Below are 21176 nucleotides of genomic sequence, written 5' to 3' on the forward strand. Positions count from 1 at the left end.
TTCCAGCACCACCTGGTCTCCAATCCAAAAATGGACCAAGACCAGCCCTGCTTAGCTTCCAGAGATAAGTACTGCTACACAGGTAGCCATGTGGTGGCTACATGCGTTCTATTAGATGGCTATAACAAAAAAAACTTTATAGAAACCAGAGAAAATTTTCCAGTATATAAGCAGCAGTTTTCCGCTCTCAGGGTTAGGTCAACTCATGCATTCAAGTCAGTTGTCAGGAATTGTAGCTGTGTTCTGTAAGAGACTGATCAATGTCAATAGTTTGATCAGATTTTTAATAATACCCATTATAAGACCCATCCGTTTTGAATCAAAATGAAAATGTGTCACTATTCTATAAATGATAACAGAGTGATGATTCCGTGTATCTTACCATTGACTATATAATATCACGGAAGACACTGAAAGCTAAGCCTCCCCCGCCTTCTCTGAAGTGATCCGCCCCCGTGATGAGCAAAAGCTGTATTGGCCATCGTTGCTCAACCGGGGTTACTGGGAACAAGAGTGGCTTGTACCACAGAAGTCTATTTTAGAGGGGGCAACGAAGGACGGTTAGGTGTTGTCATACCGCTGGAATCGATGTCAGACATTTAGGTGAACGCTCCGAGGATGTTGATAATAATTGAATAAAACGAATGACGTGGATTTTGTTTCTTCCTTCCTGAATCCAAAAAACGTAGGCGGTTCTCTTATCTTCTAAACGTTCCTGTAACTGCATGTCTTCTTGTGGCACCTTATTCTTGAGAAATGCTTAAAAAGGAAATTTGAATCATGCTAGGATCTGCTTCCTGACGCCCAGAGATTCCAAGATCAAATTCCGGAATACGTCAAACATCTGCATGCTACTGACCGCCCGTCTGACCGCTAATTAGAAGAACATGTTGCAGACCGCTAGCGGTTGTATATTTTCCTCTTGCAGTGGGTTGAACATCTAGACACAGCAATTCATCTGAAGAGTTGGACCAACAGTGGGAAATCCCCTACATTGAGGATTCACATCATTTAAGCCAGCCATGTTTTAATGAAGCGATCGTAGCAAAGAATGCCTGTTTTCCGATAGATACGTTCTGACGCACTGGTACTTGTCTGTCTGGTACAGCCTTGAAGCATCCTATCTTTGGTCCTGTAACTCATCAATTCAAATAGAAAAGTAGAAAAAGGAATGCAAACAACAGCATGCTATGCTCGGCAGACAGACTGACAACCGACAGGGCGGAGTGGTGCCTTTTGTGTATTTAGTAGCGTCTGCTTGTTCTGCTGGACAGGTAGAAATCTAAAGCATGTCTCGGGGTGGTGCTGGCTGGTGGGTGGCAACCCCCCCCCCGCCCCCCCCCCCCCAGACATAACAGAGGAGTAAAGGGGTCTATTCAAATAAAACTTTATTTGATGTTTGGAAGATCACAGAGGAGAAACAGAGCCGTAGATCTTCGGCTTTGTGTGACCCTCCCTACCACCCTCAGAGAAAAAAATATATAAATCAGATCACACACGCACGCAGATACAAGCGCCCCTCTGAAACACACGCCCCGGGTCTGTCTAATCCAAACACACCGGCATAATCCCGGGGTATCGGGCCCCCTCATCTACGAGACGAGGGAGAGACGGAAACCAAACAAGGGGCCGGGACACAAAAGGAGCACAACTTTCCCTGTGATCAGCCAAGCGCAGCCGGCAGACTCCTCTAGTGAGGAGGAGCAGGAGGAGGAACCAGAGAGGGAGGAGGGCAGGGGAAAGGGGGTTCATCCTCAAAGACATGAAAGACAAAGAGGTAAGAAAGCAGAGGGAAGAGAGGCAAAAGAGAATACACCGGAGAGAAATGGAAAGAGTGAGAGCTGTAAGGTGCTATATAAATATAGAGTTTGATTTGATTTACGATAGGTAGAAATAAAACCATCAACGCAATGCTGAATTAAACATGCAGAGGGATAACATAGAAGGAGTCTGGTAAAGTGAAACAAGTCAAGCCAAATGTATTAGGAGTAACATGGAGCAGTATTAACATTAGCATTTAACTTTAAAAACCAGCTGGACAAAGGTGGGCACAAATAAAGGAAGATAAGGGGACAGATACGGGAGATAGCTGCTTGATGATTACATAGCAAACATGCAGACAGAAGAACGGAAACAGACAGTTAATTAGAGTCTGGACAGAACTAGCAGTCAACTGGTAGCTGGCTAACTCTAGCGGCGTGTTATTTATCAGACAGGTAGCCGTACAAACCTGTGAATAGTGCCAAGCAGTTTATTTATTTATATATATATATATATATATATATATATACATTTATTTTAAAAATGATTTATTAATTTATTTATATAGCAATGTAGTCCCATCGATAGCCCACCCACACATCTTGTCAGAATGATAATCAGACAGGAAACCATGCAGACAGAGAGCCAAATGTTTAAACAAATAGTCATTCAAAGCTATGAAGAGCACCATACCATGATATATTTATAGCCGCAGATCGACATAGCTCACCTCATAGCCAAGTAAGTACACATCTTGTCAGAATGATAATCAGACAGGAAATCATGCAGACAGAGAGCCAAATGTTTAAAGGTCCCATGACATGCTATTTTATGTATTCTTTAATATAGGTATTAGTGGGCAACTAACACAGTATTCAAAGACGTTCCTGAAATTCAGCCGTGGTGCAGAGTTACAGCCACTCCGAGCCAGTCGCACATTGAGCTTCCCCCAAATGCGCTGTTTCGGTGGGCGTGTCAAGGAGGAGGGTGGGGGTGTGGCCCTGAGCAGCTTGCAGCCAGGGACGGTACCATGCGCTCTGTTTACAGTGGATGTATCGCAATGGCGAGGCGCACACAGCCTTTAGCCGTGTTCTGTAAATATTCTAGAACACACGGGAGCCCTGGAGCTCTATATCTAAATATTATCATATAGCCTACACAGATATCTATATCATATAATATATATTATCACGGCCAAAAGCTGTGTGAGCCGATATTATGAATCTCAAACGACCGCGTTGGGTTCTCCGACGTTCCTGGTTCTTCAACGTCCACATCAATGTGAATACGCACGCTGTAACGCAAGTGTTTCTTGTCGGTTCTTTGACGTGTCTTGTATTTCCACAACGAGACTGTCGTGGGGGTTATCTGAGCCATGGTTGAGAAGGAATTGGGGGAAAGGAACTTTGGTTTGACTCGCTGAAGTACATGAACTGCGACATGCCGCGAGGCACCATCGCCCGGCAGCGGGCAGCCGGCAGCAGGCAGCGCGCAGGTCAGTCGACTTCAGGTTGATGTGAAAGTGGAAGAACCAGAGACGTCGCAGAACCCGACAAAGTCGTTTGTGATTCATAATATCGTCTGGAGGTGCACACAATATGTTATATGATATAGATATCTATGTATTATATGATATTATTTAGATATAGAGCTCCAGGACTGTAACGCAAGTGTTGTACACTTCCTTGTTATTTGGATAACCGTTCTGCTGTTGGTGTGATGGCGCATAACACGTCGGACTCTCGTCTCTGGTATTTCTACAACGAGACTCGTATTGGGGGTTATCTCAGCCAAAGTTGAGAATGAATTGGAGGGAAGGAACTTTGGCTTTGACTCCCTCAAGAACATGAACCACGACATGGAGGAGAAAGGGATTGTTGGCGGCGAATGTCTCCCGCTTGAGCCCCGCTGAGGGACCACCGCCGGAGGCGGAGGTGCCTAAGCGCTGCCCGGCAAAGATCCCTTTCTCCTCCTTGTCGTGGTTCATGTTCTTGACTTGAGGGAGTCGAAGCCAAAGTTCTTTCCCCCCAATTCATTCTCAACCTTGGTTGAGATAACCCCCAATACGAGTCTCGTTGTAGAAATACCAGAGACGAGAGGCCGACGTGTTATGCGCCATCACACCAACAGCAGAACGGTTATCCAAATAACAAGGAAGTGTACAACACTTGCGTTACAGTCCTGGAGCTCTATATCTAAATAATATCATATAATACATAGATATCTATATCATATAACATATTGTGTGCGCCTCCAGACGATATTATGAATCACAAACGACTTTGTCGGGTTCTGCGACGTCTCTGGTTCTTCCACTTTCACATCAACCTGAAGTCGACTGAACCGCGCGCTGCCTGCTGCCAGCTGCCCGCTGCCGGGCGATGGTGCCTCGCGGCAACCGGCGGCATGTCGCAGTTCATGTACTTCAGCGAGTCAAACCAAAGTTCCTTTCCCCCAATTCCTTCTCAACCATGGCTCAGATAACCCCCACGACAGTCTCGTTGTGGAAATACAAGACACGTCAAAGAACCGACAAGAAACACTTGCGTTACAGTGTGTGTATTCACACACACACGTGGCGCTCGCACGGTCGAGTCTCATTGGCGGGCCAACGTCTCTGGGCGGGCCAGGCAGAGTAAGGGGAGGAGCTGAGATTCCTCATGACGTCATGAGCACAGACATTCCAAATCAGTGCGCTTGAGCCTCCGTTTTTTCAAAGGCGAGCAGAACAGCTAGTGCTCGTTTTACACCAAATGCAAGTTTTAGCCACTGGGGGACCATAGGCAGGCTAGGGGAACTCATATTTATGTTAGAAAACCTCACAAAGTGAGATTTTCATGTCATGGGACCTTTAAACAAATAGTCATTCAAAGCTATGAAGAGCACCATACCATGATATATTTATAGCCGCAGATCGACATAGCTCACCTCATAGCCAAGTAAGTACACATCTTGTCAGAATGCTAATCAGACAGGTAGCCAGACAGGCAGGTAGGTAGCCAGACAGATAAGTGAAAGAGGAGGAGGAGGCGTTCTTAATAACACTGATTGTTGACTCCTCCATGCCGGTGGGTCCTGTGCGGGCTCTCTGTCCTAACAACCTATTGTCCCTCCACCGGCTTCCTCCCTCCGCTTCCCCAGACACAGGCCTGTTTTGACTGCGGGTTCACTCCGCCCTCTCTCTCTCTCTTTCTCCCCCATCTGCCCCCTCCCTGGCTCTGATCCGAACCTCACCCTCCCACCTCCCCCTCTCCTCTCTTCCTCCCCGCTCTCCCTCCTGTTCCCTGTATGCAGCGTGACACATGGGCATCTGTGAGAGGACTTGTTGTTCTGGTTTTACGTATTGTCTACCTGGGAATACTGTGACTCAACTGTGTCATCCCTGCTCGTATGCACGGTTGTGGGGTGGTCTGTTAGAGGACAGTTTGAATATGTTGTGGGCTAACTTTCTTGGTATACGAGAGCCATTGTATTCTCTATGTGGGTGCATTGTAGAAAGGTTGTATTGTTGCAGGCCCGTGTGTCTGTGTGTGTCCCAAGGAGGTAACACAGGGGGAGTGTGTGTGTGTGTGTGTGTGTGTGTGTGTGTGTGTGTGTGTGTGTGTACTGTTAGAAGTGAGCGAGCGGCGAGACAGTGTTTGAATGAACCGCCTGTCCCTCATTGTCTGAAATCTGACCAGAGAGGTAACGGAGTAAAGCAAATTAAATACACACAAATTGGTTATAACTGTATCAGAGACTAAGATGTGATTTGCGTCATAAAAATACCATTCTAACTTCTGTCTAAGATGTGATTTGCGTCATAAAAATACCTTTGTCTCCTTGTCCCCACTCACCATGGCTTCTGAAGTTGTCTGCATGATCTCTTCTCTCTCGCTCTTTATCTATACAGATGAATGTTTACTATTCCTTTGTGTTCAGACTCCAAAGACACTGCCGTGTCTCACTGCTCACCTTTAAAGGCCTCCTTTCCCCTTTCATCTCATCTGTTCTTATCTTTCTCTTTTCATCCTGGTTACCTCCACCTGAATCTCCAAGGCACATGTCCCAAACACACCAAAACACTGACGCATCCTACAGTCTCTTGCCTCCCTCTTTATCTCTGTCTCTTCTCTTTTACTTTCATCCCTCTCCTCTTCCTTCGGTTGACTACCACTATTACCCCAGCCACCTCCAAGCCTGAGCGTCACACTGTCTCTGTGAAAGTGGAACTCTGGTGGCCCGCTCCCGTCTGCTCAAACATGGGTTGTTGAACCTTTAGAAACTCCCGCTTCCTGTAACAGATAAGCTCTTCATGATTCAGAATCCTTTCTAGCACCAACCTGTGTGTCTCAAGGAAACATCCAAGGTCATTGTCTTAGTCACGTCTAGGGTTCTCTACGGGCGTGACGATCGTTGTTGCTGTAGAGGATGTGAACATTCAGGGGAATTTTTGGGTTCTGGAAAATGTAAATACGTTCTTGGCTCAATTTGGTATATTGCGAACAAGCTGTGCTGTGTAGTAACATGTTTCAGAATTAATGATTTTAAGTTGTATTTGGGATAGATGTGGAGATGTGTCCTCCGAAAACGTGTTTCAACTACGAGCCTTTAGTTAGTCAGCTATTACTTGATAATACTGCATGTTACATTCTCGCTGATAGTTGCTCTCACTCAGAACTTCAGTATGTTTTGGCTATTATAAGAAACAGAAATTCCTTCCAGACATGTTTTGCATGCTTCTCTGAGGAAGACGGGTACAATAGAGGTGTGAAAAGATACAAAGAGACAGTTCTGCTGTTACGGTGGGGTATGTGTGTCAAATACACAAACAAGAGACCAAGATGGCATGCGCATGGCATGTTTGCAATCATAGTGTTTATCAAGAGATAGAGAGCAAGATATCAAAAGGCCAATTTAATAGTATATCGCTGCTGAACAGACGGAACAAATGTTAAAGGAGACATATTATGAGGTTTTCCAAACAAGTAAAGATAGTATACGAGTTCCAGAAAACATGTTTTTGAAGCGGTTTGCTGTAATTAGCTTTTCGGAAAAAAAAACTCTCCTACCGCTATATCCCTGTATAATATATAGGTATTTATAAAATATTATATCTAATATCACGGCCAAAAGCTATGTGCGCCTCAGATGATATTATGAATCATAAAGACTGTGTCTGGCGTCCCTGGTACTTACACAACAAATAAAGACTCGTAGTGGGGTTTATCTCGGCCATGGTTCAGAAGAATTGGGGGAAAGGAACTTTGGCCTTGTCTCTCTGAAGTCCATATTGAACCGCGACATGGAGGCGAAAGGGATTGTACTCCCAGAGCTGAGCTGCTGGACTGCCGCCGAGCTCCCCCCGCCGGAGCTGGCGAAGCATCGGCGGAAGTCCGGTGGCAGAGCTCCGGGAGTACAATCGCTTCCTCCTCCATGTCTCCTCCTCCGGACTGCCGCCGAAGCTGGCGGCTTTTCTTTTGCCACATTCTCCTGTGGTGTGGGATATTAACACCCTTAAGAGGGTTTTTTTTTTATAAGTGAGGGGGTCTTCCGAAGACTGTCTGTCTGGCTGTGCACTTGTCACACTCTTTCATCCAGAGTGTGTGTATGTTATTCTCTAAATACTGTAAAGCTATTTTAGCAGCATCTGTATGTACGGTGGTAGGCGATGGCTGCAGGATACATCTGTTTAAGCAGGTCTCTCAGTGTGCGTGTGCATGCGTGTGCATGTGAACGTACCGTCGTGTGCGATGGCTGCAGGATACATCTCTTTCAGCAGGTCCCCCAGTGTGTGTGTGTGGCCCTCAGGCGAGGCGGGCCGAAACAGTTTTTGAATGAACGGCCTGTCACTCATCGTCTGAAATCAGACCAGAGAGGAAACAGAGCGCAGCAAATTAAATACACACAAAAGACACACTCCAAGTTCATACGCATGTACCTAGACAATGAACCTCGACATAGACACGCAGCACTTAATAACCGAACACTGCATGGGTTATGTATTTAAACTAAATAAAAGTATAACAGTATTTATTACATGTTACATTGTCAGGGCTTTATGTTAACATGTTCAGTCAGGGTTTACAGCCAGTGGACTGTACATACAGTATAGACACCATTATGTCCTGGTGCCCGAAAAACACAGGTGCAATGATAAGAAAAGCCTTGAATCAATGTCTAAATTAAAACAACACAAGTTGAAACGGAGTCATAACGGTAAGTACAGATGGAAAACATCATTAGAAGCAACATTATCTGGAGCGAGACATTGTTAATGGCCATTACATAAGACAATAATAATAATAAATATGACCTGCTCATTTATGAAATATGCTTACATTTTGTACAAAATAATACACAAGTACACAGGTTATTATGAATGAGCGTGGGACCATTCAGATCTCCTGCACGAGGAGTGTTAGCAGGAGGTGATAGGTTGAAAGTCAGCGTGGCTGAGAGGAAGAGATGTCAGGCAGATTAAGATTTAGGGATCGGCCCGCGTTCCAACATGTGTTCCGAGTGAGACTGACATGTTATTACGACATAAATCAAAATAAAATGTGTTTATTGCTGGCTGGGTAAGTGGAAGAATGACAGGCTCTTTTCAATATAGTCCCAAGTGGATTAGTGTACACACACCAAAAAAAAAAAAGTAACTTTGTGACTAAGTAAGTAGAACCATTTGGCACTTAAACAAGGCCTGTGGGAGATTTTCTCTGTTAGCTAACGCTAAGCTCATGCTAACTTCTAACGCTGATGTTAACTTCGACATTTTACGTCACCGCTACTCTCTCTCTGGTTACATTTTACGCGCATCTGTCTGGCCCCCGAGGGCACTCAGGAAAATACTTAGCATAACATCCCACTGCTGGGAATGACAACAAAACCAAAAAACCTTTCCCGACACTCCGGCCACAGCATGCCATGTACCTGACGAGCTTAAGAACAGGCAGGACCAGTGGAACTCCAGGAGGCAGACACATGATGCTGCTCAGTATTTGTGACCCATAGCTGTACTACACCGACCACTGTATTATCACTGAGAGGTCCCGTTCATGATGCCTCATTACAACACATCTAGAATGCAGAGGTTTGAAAAGGGTTCCCGCCATCATGTTTTCAAAAATATCATAAGGTATCCTTGTGATGGATGGACCGGGTTGGGTGGATGTAGGCATTAAAAGGGACAGAAGGATTGACAAAGTAGGAGGATGGATAGAAAGAAGGAAGGGCAGATGGACGGATGAATAATAGGACGGATAGGTAAGACCGTCAGACAAATGGATATATAGGTCTGAAGCAGACAGGATCATTGCTTGGATACCTAAATGGCCAAGTGTTCTACCCAACCTTTTGGCACTCTCCCAGTAAACGCTTCGCTGCCAACCAATTCCGGGACAAAGCCTTTGTTCTTCGAAAAAGGCTCCAAGACGAAAACCTAGTCATCACCTCAGACTGAAATTAAATATTAAACCAGCCATTGTTACTAGTTGACAAAGCCCTGGTTCTATGCGACAGGATGTTTCCTCCTTGCCTGAACCTCAGGTGCAAATGTGCGGCTGAGCTTCAGAGATTGGAGCCCCATATTTTTGCTGTGCTCCCACCTTGATTAAATCAAACATTCCCAGTAGAGAACCACACACTTAACCTTTCAAATAGATCCCGCCCCCCCTCTATGACACAGTAAAGTAAGCATCCCAACCCTCTTAGTGCCTGAGCTGCCGTCTTCCTGACCGGACCAGCAGGGGAACCGACCTCCATTTGCCACCATACACACCTTTCTCTCAGTTTTGTTTTTCCATTTCATTTGGGCCGTAACCACGGCACTGATGTAAACCTAGCCTCAAAAGAGGACTGGAGGTTCTGGGTGGCGGGCCTTTTCTGGAAAAGCCTCCTCTGCACTACGTGGCAGGAGTTGATGATGATCCTAATGGGGGGGATGATGATGATGATGATGATGATGATGTTGATGCAGGGCTCACGCAGGACACCCAACCCAGGCCGGCATCGGAGGTGTCAAACGAGAGAGTCCCGACACACAATAGGGCCCCGATCCTGGGGCGGTGAAAAGGAAACCGGCGATGAAGCAGATCGGATAACGGAGCGGTAACTACACACCGCTGAGCCGGCCCCGCAGAACACAAGGCCCTGGAGGTGGCGGTGGCGGCTGAAAGGCGTCGGGCCGGCGGCTCGGGTGACGCAGAAAGAGTGACTCACCTCCAGGAAACACGGCAATTTGTGCGAGAGGTGGAGCGGAGAGAGTGCGCGCTAAGTGACAGCTACTTCGTTGCATTTTTAAAAGCGGCCGGCCGTGAATAATTGATCCGGGCGGCCATACAAAGGAGAGCGGTGCCATCGAGCCCCAGGGGAAGAGGAGCGCGATACTGTTTTGTATGAAGACACTTTCTTTTCAGATAGCAAGACACCTTAGCTGGCACGGAGACGCGTGGCAGCGGGCAGGGGAGGGGCAGGCCGGATGAGGTGTCGCTCGGAGAGAGGTGAGAAGAGACAAGTCGCTCTTGTTGAGTGAAAAGACCAGCGGAACTCAAGCCGGCGCCTAATTGCCGGGGTTGGGATTCAATTCGCCTAATTGATGGTAAAACAATGGCGTTTTGGTCGCCGAATGTCAGTCAAAATGAGTTTCCATGGGCGGCGTGGAGGTGCAGAGAGGGTTCCTCTGACCTCTCACACCTGCCATGGGTCAATTCAAATTCCAATCTTATAATACTCAAAGCCGGTAGATTCCCCGAATTTGAAACGCACGCCTGTCGTACGGGACACAGACTTGGGAGTCGTGCATTATTTATCTCATGACCGGGTTGCAGGGCTGGACTGGCCATCGGGCGTACTGGGCAATGCCCGGTGGGCTGGCAGGCCTTTTTGGGCCGACGAGGTTTACTTTTTTTTTTTAAATGGACCCGGCCCAGCCATGTCACACAGCCGAGGGCCGATGTCCGTTCCTTCCCTCTCGGTCGTGCGGGCTGTCAACTTAACCTGAAAGTTCAATAAAACTTTGGCCCAGGCCATAACTCATTATGATTGGTTCTGAGCTGGCTCTGGCCCTATCACACACACAGCAGAGGGCCGAGGTCCCGCCCCTTGGGCCTCAGCTGTCAATCAGTCAATCAGTCGTCACTAACCGACAGAAAAATGGAGAAGAAACTTACTGTGTTATAATTTGTTGTGTTTTAGTTAGTGTAGGCCTTTATAAAATAATACATATATTTTGTATTCTTCCTGTTCTGTGTTCTTGCATTTGTTGCTGATTATGAGACGGTTCGAACTGTTCATATTATAAGCATTAGTAATTTCAGAGGGGATTTGACCTAGCTGCAAAAGTCTCTGCAAGTATAGTGAAAGAGCGTATCCATTTTTTAACATGGTTACTCTCTTCCATGTAGGCTACTGCGCTTTATTTTAATTGTTGAAACAGCACAATAGGCGGATATATCCTCTGGTATGTTGTGTGCCTCCGCATGTCGTATAAATAATCATAGTGTGCTGCCATGGCCAAAATGCCAGGGCCATTTTTTGGTCCCAGTCCAGCCCTGCCGGGTTGTCTCGCAGAGCAAATAATTCAATTGTGCACGTCTTTCTCCTGGTCTGACAGGTTACCTGGACCGATTGCTCAGGATGTTGAGGTTAATCCTCTAAGAAGTTCCAAAGCAGGCTAGTGATATTCTAAATAATACATTTCAAATGCGTCAAATTTAATTCAGTGTGAACTGCGCTTCATACCCTGGACATTACTGTTACGCATGTGACAACATGATACAAATAATGCGAATTCCAAAACAGAAACAGTAAGCAAACTTATTTCTAAACCTTTTGTTAAGTTTTCCTTACACTTGGGATATTTTTTAAACACATTTAAAATGTAAGATGTACCCGGTCACAAACCAGGTTTACCATCACAATGCAACACAAAGACCAGGATGTTAACAAAGTACTTAAAGATCCCATGCCATTCTATTTTATGATGCTTTAATATAGGTATTAGTGGGCCACAAACACAGTATTCAAAGACGTCCCCGAAATTCAGCCGTGGTGCAGTGTTACAGTCACTCCGAAACAGTCGCACATTGAGCTTCCCCCAAACGCGCTGTTTCGGTGGGCGTGTCAAGGCAGGTCAAGGAGGGGGGTGGGGGTGTGGCCCTGAGCAGCTTGTAGCCACTACCATGCGCTCTGTATACGGTGGGCGTGTCAAGGCAGGTCAAGGAGGGGGGTGGGGGTGTGGCCCTGAGCAGCTTGTAGCCACTGACAGTACCATGCGCTCTGTTTACGGTGGATGCATCGCAATGGCTCGTAGAAACCCATATTATACATAGATATCTATATCATATAATATATAATATATATTATCACCTGGCCCTGAGCAGCTTGTAGCCACGGTACCATGCGCTCTGTTTACGGTGGATGTATCGCAATGGCTCTTAGAAACCCATATTATACATAGATATCTATGTCATATAATATATAATATATATTATCACGGCCAAAAGCTGTGTGAGCCTCCAGACGATAGGTTATTATGAATCTCAAACGACCGCGTCTACTTCAGATTGATGTGGAAGTGGAAGAACCAGAGACGTCAGAGAACCCGACGAAGTCCTTTGTGATTCATTATATCGTCTGGACGCGCACACAGCTTTTGGCCGTGATAATATGTATTATTTGATATAGATATCTATGTATTATATGATATTATTTAGATATAGAGCAGAGCTCCAGGACTGTAACGCAAGTACACTTCCTTGTTATTTGGATAACCGTTCTGCTGTTGGTGTGATGGCGCATAACACGTCGGACTCTCGTCTCTGGTATTTCTAAAACGAGACTCGTAGTGGGGGTTATCTCAGCCATGGTTGAGAATGAATTGGGGGAAAGGAACTTTGGCTTTGACTCCCTGAAGTAGGCTACATGAACCACAACATGGAGGAGAAAGGGATTGTTGGCCGCGAATGTATCCCGCTTGAGCCCTGCTTCCCGCCGCCTCGGCAGCGGTCAGCGCTAATCACCGCATCCTGAACCCGAGGCGGTGGTCCATCGGCAGCGAGGCTCCGCCGGGAGACGACCGCGGTCAACAATCCCTTTCTCCTCCATGTCGTGGTTCATGACTTCAGGGAGTCAAAGCCAAAGTTCCTTTCCCCCAATTCATTCTCAACCATGGCTGAGATAACCCCCACTACGGGTCTAGTTGTAGAAATACCATAGACGAGAGTCCGACGTGTTATGCGCCATCACACCAACAGCAGAACGGTTATCCAAATAACAAGGAAGTGTACAACACTTGCGTTACAGTCCTGGAGCTCTGCTCTATATCTAAATAATATCATATAATACATAGATATCTATATCAAATAATACATATTATCACGGCCAAAAGCTGTGTGCACGTCCAGAAGATATAATGAATCACAAAGGACTTCGTCGGGTTCTCCGACGTCTCTGGTTCTTCCACTTCCACATCAATCTGTAGTAGACAGAACCGTGCGCTGCCTGCTGCCGGCGCGAGGCACCACCGTCCGGCTGCCCGCTGCCGGGTGGTGGTGCCTCGCGGCGGTGGTGCCTCGCGGCAACCGGCGGCAGGCAGCATGTCGCAGTTCATGTAGTTCGATGTCGTTCTGCCATTGCATTCAAAATTCTGTAACTAGCCTGTTACTACGAACTAAGCAACTACACGTATTAGCATTTAGCACTAGCTCAATCACGACTCCTTCAGAATTCTTGTGGGTGGTTACGAACCAACCAAGTGGGCAGGGCCATGAATAATAATTTGACAACGCTACGTCACAGTGTCACCTTATCCAGATCGGCTCATTTCTTCTGCCCTTTTCCTTTCATTGCCTATTGCATTCAGCAGACAAACTGCATAGATTTCAAACTTACCACAGCTCACAAACTTATTCAGACCTATGTTATTTAACAAACAATAGGAAAAATGTGATTTTAATGGCATGGGCTCTTTAAAGTATCGTCATTTTCAGCCCTTGTTTTGTGTACACGTCAATCATATTGACAGAACCAGTCATTGACATTAACGACAAGTATAATAATTGAAATGAGATCTCGAGAAAAGATCATTAGATCAACATTAACATAGAAACCACGTGACCACGCCTTCTTAAATATGCATTCAGTCAGTTGTGTAAAAAAACCTGCTCTTCTGAATGTAACCTCATGGAACAGAGGGGCACCGGGAGAAAGTGTAATGCCTTTTGAACTTGAAAATGGTCAACCTGTTTCTGTTTGAGACTACTTTGAGAGCAGCAGGAGGCACCGTCACAACTCACAATTCAGCCGTAGTTCAAAGAAATATTTGCATCTTACATCCTCCTTCTCTCTTGCATGCCAAGCCTCTCACCTGAAGCCTAAGGCACCACGACAAACCATAATTTCCCCTCCCTAAATGTCTGGTAATTGTCTGTGTAGTCGCCCACATAACAGGGCCCTCGCCGTCTCTTCGCACACACTCCCTCATGTCTCCCTTTCCCATTACAAGACGACGTCCGGGTAATAAAGGCTGCCTTCTCCCAGGAACGCCTGAAACCTTCCGAGGTGACTTACTACCAGAAACGCTATAGCGAGGGGCCGCCTGGCATCAGGGGTTCATTGGGAGTGAGTCCTTAGTCATGGTTGAGTGGGTTGTGTGTGTGTGTGTGTGTGTGTGTGTGTGTGTGTGTGTGTGTGTGTGTGTGTGTGTGTTTTGTTTTGGGGGGGGGGGGGGGGGGGGGGGGTTGAGTCGGAAAGGAAGACATACCTGTGGAGCAACAATGCAAACGGTCTTTAAACAACAAGCATAGTAATTTTCACTTTCCACGCGGCGAGACATTCACTCCGCCAACCCCCCCCCCCCCCCCCCCCCCCCCCCCCCAGGGCTCTTTGAATCAGAGTGCGGTCATTCCCGCAGCAGGAAGAGGCGAGCGCATGCCAATCAACAGCCGACGACAAAGGCAGTCTGTCGGCAGGTCTGGCGGGAAAAGGTGCAACACACACACACACACACACACACACACACACACACACAGGGCCTCGAGCGCAGCGCCCTGCCTGTCGACAGTCGAAGCACACGAAGACAAGAGCGAACACAAACACACATCAGCAGGCAGAAAACAAAACGGAAAAACATGCCTGCACGCACATGCTCCTCTTTCCCGCAATCCCCCTCCCACACACACACACACACACACACACACACACACACACACACACACACACACACACACACACACACACACACACACACACACACACACACACACACACACACACACACACACACACAGCTGAGGTGTCTTCCCTGTGAGGAGTGCACGCCAGACGGAAGTGAGCTCTCTGTTATTTAGAGCGAGCGTTGTCATTAATTCTGCCAGCATCAAATACAGCACATGTTATTTAGGCTAAAGACCTCAATCTGGTCCTGGAGGCGGGAAATAGGGAGGGGGCAGGGGGGCTAGGAGACTGAGCCAACAACAGTTCAACAGGAGAGCGGAGCTTCTACAAAGGTCTAGAATGACCTACACCTCCACAGGACGTTTATTCTCCAATGTTTTCCTTCTTTAAAATATTTTTCTTATTTCAACGTTCAAAGGTGTGTTGTTTTGTCCTTGAGACAAAGGCTAACCCAGCCTCACTCAGACACACACACAGCCCGCTAGAAACTAGAGTTCAAGACGAAAGGGTCCTACAAAATAAAAGCTCAGTATTTTTAAAAGAGATTGGCGTTGAAAAATGTATGTACGGATGGCAAAAAATATACAATATATATAGATATATATCAATAAAAATAGACATATACACATATATACAGGAAAGCCCACACACACTTCCCAGAACATGGAATGTTAAAGTGGAATCCTGTCTGCACCTTTTTCAGGTTCACTTCAGGAGTGTTCGGATGTGAATAAATAGCAGGACATAAATATTTGTTTTCGTGACCGGAACACGTCCTCGTTATTCCCCTCAGCCGTTTCCCAGCGTCAACCCAAACTCTCTCTGCTGCCCAGCTGGCCTCCCTCCGCCATCGCTGTCTGGCTCACATCACCCTCATGGTTTCCAGGCCTTGACCAGCCGCTTATTCACCGGAGCGTTTGGGAAGTTCAGCCGCATCAGAAGCGCAAAAGATGCATGCAGAAGACATGGAGTGGGTGTGTGGATGAGGCGTCAGAGAGGGCTGGGGGAGGGTGGGAGGGGGGAGGGTGGGAGGGGGGAATCCCCAGGCATCTATGGTCTGCTGCCTACACACGACATGAGTGGCGTGGCAGTGAATAGACTCACATAGAGCTTGACTGGTTTGACTACATCAGAGCAGGCGGAGGTAGGTGGGTGGGTGGGGATCATAAATGCAATAGGATGAATACCCTTAGTCACCTCCTCTGGGAATCTCCGCAACTTTCCCTAAGGCTTGGCCCGTGGATGGGATCCAACAGACTGCACTTTTTTTTGTTTTCACACACACAAGGCAAACATGCACGCACACACGCAAACACACACACACACAGGCTTCGTAGGACACCACCCACGGTCTTTGTTTATTAGAACTGAGGCACGCAGTGGTTGAAGAGCACTCCGTTGTTACACGAGGTTATGACTACAAAGCACTCTACCTTCGTCTCCACTCGGCTCACTCATGCACAGAATTTGGTGAAAACTCATTCACGTGTGCTAGGTTAATTAATCAGGCTTGGACGGGAGTGGTCCTAATCCGGTTTCTTTTAATGCCACCTCCAGCTCAGGCAAATGATACTGAACTTCCCAACGGCATTTACATGGCCCCTGAATAGATGGTATTACACAATGAGATGTTACTACAGCTATGATTGGTAACGTTGTGTCATTCATGTAAACACGCTCATAGATCCTGACTGTAAAGGAAAAAAAAAACGCAACTGAGTCTATAAGGACAACTATACTACAGTAAATATGATACTGTTAACAATATAATATAGTAGTACTATTTCCATTATCGAATATTATAAGTATACTTTATTTAATATTATGAGATTTAATTGTTGAATTATTTCCAAAGACTTCCAAAATACCTTGCAAACAGCTCATGTTGGAGTTGGTAAAAGAGATAACAAGTTTAAGGCCAATTCACTGGCTTGGGTGCGCTTGTAAAGTAGGATACACAAACAAAGTCACCTAGCGCCATCTAGTGGGCATTCTGACAGGACACGTCAATACTAACAAATACATAAGCAATTTCCTACAGGTTTAGTAAACTAATTTATCAAACTAAAGTACTGAACAGAGCCCACTTCTGTTGTGCTTGAAATCCGTTGCCATCAATCACTCAATAACAATGCAGCATTTTTGCAGAAAGGATCAAAAAACTCAATGAAGCACAAACCAGTGCAAATATGTTCTGCAAAACAGAAGTCCATAATTAACCTGTGACTTTACAAAAGGGTGTGACCTCATGGAGAAAAACAGGCAGATGACAGCTCCCCAGAGAGCTAGTGCAGTAGCTGTTGTGAGACTGTCGTCTAAACCACAGGTTTCGCCTGGTTAGCCATTGTGTGTTCGTATATAGTGAAGATCACTGATCCGTAGCTCCATGTTGCAATTGAATTTGCAGTTCATACTATTTTAGACCTTTCCAACAGTAGAGAATCAACTACTCTTGACGAAAAAAAAAGGCTTCATACTTGTACTTCTTATAAACAATCATTAAGCGTTGAGGTGTGTGTGTGTGTGTGTGTGTGTGTGTGTGTGTGTGTGTGTGTGTGTGTGTGTGTGTGTGTGTGTGTGTGTGTGTGTGTGTGTGTGTGTGTGTGTGTGTGTGTGTGTGTGTGTGTGTGTGTGTGCGCGCGCGCGTGCGTGTGTGTGTGTGACTGACCTGGTATATCCTGAAGGGGATGTACCTGAAGCCCCCCTCTTCTGTGGGATACTCCATCAACTTCCGGTTCATGGCCCAGAACTGATCAAACTTGTCTGAAAGAAACCCACAAACAATGTATTGGTGTCAGGGCTTTAATATTATTTTGTGGAATAAGAGGAAAGAAAGAGATTGACTGACCAAGAGAGAGAGAGCGAAAGAGAGAGAGAGAGAAAAAAACAACTGGCTGATATGAGGGGTTAAAGGCCCCGGGACCAGCCCTTGGTCAAGGCTTAACAAGAGACAGATTTACACCTCTGCAGATTCATCACGGGACTGACCTGGTTAAACACATACTCAAGGTGTGTACATTCACTGACACTCATTCATTCAATCATACTGTCATAATCTCTCTCTCTCTCTCTCTCTCTCTCTCTCTCTCTCTCTCTCTCTCTCTCTCTCTCTCTCTCTCTCTCTCTCTCTCTCTCTCTCTCTCTCTCTCTCTCTCTCTCTCTCTCTCTCTCTCTCTCTCTCTCTCTCTCTCTCTCCGATTGTCTGGTTGTGTTCGTGGCAAACTAACTGAGCAGGGATCAGGAGCTCTGATTTAACAAAGCGCTCATTTAGTCCAGAGTGAGGAGGTTCCACCAACCGACAAAACGCATGTGGGTGTTTGGGAGGGGAAAAACACAGAGGCTTCAAAGCATATTCCTGTGGGGGCTTTTGTGTATGTGTGTATGTGGTAAGAACATATGGAAGAACTGTGTGCGTAGGTGAAAATGTGGGACTTATATACATGTGGATGTGCGTGTACTCATATGAAATGCAAGATTGCATGTGTGTTTGTGTCTCATAGCTCGGGAGGTTTATTAACATTTCCTTGTGCCAGATTATTTATGTATTGTGTGTGTATTGTGTGTGTGTATTGTGTGTGTGTGTGTGTGTGTGTGTGTGTGTGTGTGTGTGTTTCACCATTCTGCAGGCCCATCCACAGCTGTTTGTGGTCTTTCTTCTGCATATCGTTGATGACTTGGCTCTTGTGTTTCAGTGCGTCTGCCTCTTTGATGCAGGACATAAAGTGTGCCTCTATCACCGAGTTTGACAGGCAGTGGAGCAGGTCGCGCTCTGGAAAGTTCTGACACACACACACACACACACACACACACACACACACACACACACACACACACACAGTAAGAATACACACACATGTGACTGTGTAGAGAACTATTGCTTGGATAGCTACATTTTCACATGCATAAGAAAATGTCATTTCAATCGTCTTTACCTTGAAGTGCACAGTGATGCTCCAGGGCAGCGCAGTGTTGAGGGCATGGAGGTCAAACAGAACTCCGATTGGATAGTGCCTGCAACCAGGAAGTACCAAACAGGAAATTAGGGAATGAGAGCATGCAGGTTGATACCATTGGGTGATGTATTTAGGCTGTCAAGTCAATGTCAATGTCTGCATATCCCTAGCAGCTGTGGTAGGAAACTATGATACTAGAGGCACATATTAGAATGTGAACAATACTTCTAACATTCAGCTTCATTCAAGATTACATCTCCTGCTAAACACCAGGTGGGGAAGTTTCTTTCACCCTGTGTAGACCGATCTAAGACGTTCCATAACATCAAACAGGGACTTTCTCTATTATTTTAGAGGCTTGCCATTATTCATAAGAACTCGACTCATCTAAAAAAATCAAAAACTCTGACTGACTAGTGCGTTACCTTCTTACCAATGGTGAATAAATACATATGAAATTTGCTAGGGGGCTCTTCATTGTACTATTATGATCTGATGACACCTTGTGGTAAACTCCTAAATCTACACATGAGCTTGACTTAACATGAATACACTTACAGGTCATTAATTAGAAGGTAGAGGACAAAAGTATTTTTCAAGGATGTCTACAGGCAGAATTAGTACATTGGGGATAGTAGTACCTTTCACCTGGGAGTTGAACACCAGTGAACAGTGAATCCTGCCCATGTAGCCATTATATAATGATCCATCCATATGTCATTTAGTGTAAATTAGTTTAGCTCACCATTTGAGCGGCGTTCCCTCATACTCAAACCACATCTCCTCCACGTCCTCTGGCTTCACCGCCTTCAAGAAGTGCTTCTTCACCTTGTCTGTGACTAGGGTCAAGTAGCTAACCCTGGGCAGAAGCAGCTGGAGGACAGAGCATACAGGGTGGAAAACAGGAGGAGCTGCATTAGTCCAACAGGATGGTGACACAAAGGAATCAATACAACATATGTTTACATTATGTTCCTTAAATGCTTCATTCAGTTCTTTATGGTCAGAAATGCTTAAAGCTCTTGATTACATGAGATATAATCAATTTAGACTAAGTGAAAACAAAAAGTAGTTCACAAATCTTCAAGGTTTAGATCCAAAATAGCAGCAAGTATAGATAGTAAACTTGGTGACAAGCTTTAGCTTAAAGCTCTTGCTGTAATGTTTTATGTAGATGAGCCCTGATCCACCATCCGACTTGACAAATGCAATATTAAACTAGAACTGCAAGCAGTTATGCAGGGGTCCAAGAAGTGTGCATTTCGCCGGCACAACGCGACAAGAAATGTGCGTTTCGCCGGCACAACGCGAAGCAAGTATTCAAAACGCTACCGTGAACAACATGTGGATATAAAGGTTTTGACTGTGGGAGCTTCGGTGTGGGAGTTATAGCCTAAAACGCGTTTTCAGAACATTGGCCAAATAGGAGATAGACAATGTCGTAGTTTTCTGGCGCCGCCCTGTGGCGAAATCTTCCAAAGACAATTTTCCTTTGCCAAATAACTCCCGCCCACATTAATAATTCTTGGCCATATTTTCTATATAGACTCGGGTTTGCCCCTTGATGGTTTCCCTTGAGTTTGAAGAACATTCCTTCAGCCAATTAGAAGATATACAATTTCCTCGTTTATTGCGCCCCCTAATGGCGAAATTTTCCGAAATTTTTATCGAACGACATTAAGGTTAGCACCAACATGTGTGTAAAATTTGGACTCGATCCGATGTCTAATTTTGGATTTCTTTGGATTTTTGATATTCCACGTCTAATTTAGCTAATATACCAATATTCAAAACGCTACCGTTTCGTCGTCAAAGGTCGCATCAAAAGAGTGTTTCGTGCATTCTTTGCGTGTGCGTCTGAAGATGTCGTGTGCAAAGTTTGGTGTTGATTGGTCGAGAAATGTGGGAGGAGTAGCGAAAAAACAGTTTTGCGGTTTTCGCGATTTTGCGAAAAAAAATTCTAGACGCAAATGGGCGTGGCCTATGCCAAAAGATGCAGCAGACTCCAGTGAATATGTGTGTACAAGGTTTTGAATGTGGGAGGTTCGGTGTGGGAGTTATAGCCCCAAACGCGTCTTTCCTTGGTATAGCGCCACCTAGTGGCCGGCGTGTCTGGATTTTGTTATCTGAGTAGCGGTGCCGGACCTGGATCTAGTCATGCAATTGGCGTGTCGGCACCATTTACGGTTTGGGCTGTGGGCCCACTTTTAGCGCGGGAAGTATAATAATAATAAAAATCCTTACAAAAACAATAGGGATCCAACCTGTTGGCTTGGACCCCTAAAAATGGCCCCAACACCCCCCCAA

General features: G+C 45.8%; 1 protein-coding gene across 3 annotated transcripts in view; it reads right to left on the reverse strand.

Moving 5' to 3' along the window:
- Positions 1-21176, reverse strand: part of atg5 (ATG5 autophagy related 5 homolog (S. cerevisiae)) — a 28232-nt gene that overhangs the window by 6127 nt on the left and 929 nt on the right. For 2 of the 3 annotated variants that reach the window (XM_030369659.1, XM_030369660.1), the window contains exons 3-7: positions 19615-19742; positions 18849-18927; positions 18533-18695; positions 17585-17679; positions 7483-7600 (exon numbers count right to left, since the gene is read on the reverse strand). In XM_030369659.1, coding sequence (XP_030225519.1) covers positions 7483-7600; positions 17585-17679; positions 18533-18695; positions 18849-18927; positions 19615-19742 — 583 coding nt within the window. Of the gene's footprint in view, positions 1-5003; positions 6036-7482; positions 7601-17584; positions 17680-18532; positions 18696-18848; positions 18928-19614; positions 19743-21176 lie in introns of those variants that run through there. The other variant, XM_030369661.1, reaches the window with a different exon arrangement.

This window comes from Gadus morhua, chromosome 11 (genome assembly GCF_902167405.1).
Source record: "Gadus morhua chromosome 11, gadMor3.0, whole genome shotgun sequence".
In the NCBI taxonomy this organism is placed as follows: domain Eukaryota; kingdom Metazoa; phylum Chordata; class Actinopteri; order Gadiformes; family Gadidae; genus Gadus; species Gadus morhua.